Source organism: Sinocyclocheilus anshuiensis, unplaced genomic scaffold (genome assembly GCF_001515605.1).
Source record: "Sinocyclocheilus anshuiensis isolate Anshui unplaced genomic scaffold, SAMN03320099.WGS_v1.1 scaffold55, whole genome shotgun sequence".
Classification (NCBI taxonomy): Eukaryota; Metazoa; Chordata; class Actinopteri; order Cypriniformes; family Cyprinidae; genus Sinocyclocheilus; species Sinocyclocheilus anshuiensis.
The window spans coordinates 1,664,944-1,666,034 of record NW_015549647.1 but is presented as its reverse complement, the minus strand read 5'-3'; the positions used below and the strand labels follow the sequence as shown (position 1 = coordinate 1,666,034).

Here is a 1,091-nt window from a genome sequence, read left to right as displayed (position 1 = left end):
TTACATGTTGACATAAATGTCAGATATTGAGCTCTGAAACAAGCCACATACATTCACCATACCATTTTTCTCTTTTTTTCACAGGTATCCAGAAGCGAGAGGCTCTCAACTGCCACAAGATTCTCCACTTTGAGAACAAGTTTGTGGTGGAGACGCTTATCTGTGAGCTGTAGGGGGGGTGAAGACAGCTGGGTAACAAGATAAAACCACTTTTGACAAATTCCACTCTGACCCTTCCTCTCCTTCCATTAAACCTCTTCCCGTTTCCCCCGTTTGTGTGCGTGTGCGTGGGAGTGTGTGCTGCTCTCAGATTTGTTTCTCTGTATAGCAACAATCAATATTACAGAGAGAGAATGAGACTGAATGCCAAGAACAATATAATGCGTAGAAACATTTGTGTGTAGGCAAAGATTTGGACCAGTTTCTCTCTCTTTGTAAAAATGTTTCTGTGTCTGGGTTTCTGTTAAGCGGGCAGTTTAAAGTCTCCAACAGGGTGTGTGGGGTGTAATGTATGAAAATAACTAGTACCAAGTTGACCATGGGAGAGGGAAGGACTCGCAGAGGATAAATGTACAATGAAATCTATAAAAGATGCACTACATGTTTAGTGTACATTTAAAACTGTGAACTGTCACAGATACCAGATTATATACTGGAAAATATATTTGGCTAGAGATTTGTGATATATGGCCAATTATCACATGTAGGAAATACACATAGAATTGATTTTTGTACTAGTTAATCTTTAGTCTAGATTTTTATTTTAAATGACAGATTTTGCTCTGCTGTAAGCTAATACACTGCTAAAACATCCTATAGTAATCTAGAGGATGCAAAACATTTTTTTTAAATCTTAAATATCAAAAAGCGTTAAAATGTCAAATTGCAGACTAATAAAATGTTAACTATTATGTCATTTAGGGGCTGCTGAGGTGTTGGGGGTAGACTGATGGATGAACTATGTAAAGGTTGTTTAAATTTACTAAAATGTCTACAAAGTTCAACATGAGTTGGAATGATTTATACTTTGCACATAACCCAAAAGGTTTTAATGTTAAACATATTAATACTAATAAAAATTTGACCACTCA

General features: G+C 36.2%; 1 protein-coding gene across 1 annotated transcript in view; it reads left to right on the top strand.

Moving 5' to 3' along the window:
* LOC107660034 (integral membrane protein 2B-like) overlaps positions 1-1,091 on the top strand; it is a 21,020-nt gene extending 19,929 nt beyond the window's left edge. Inside the window, exon 6 of the mRNA XM_016449189.1 lies at positions 85-1,091. Coding sequence (XP_016304675.1) covers positions 85-173 — 89 coding nt within the window. The 3' untranslated portion in view covers positions 174-1,091. The remainder of the gene's footprint in view (positions 1-84) is intronic.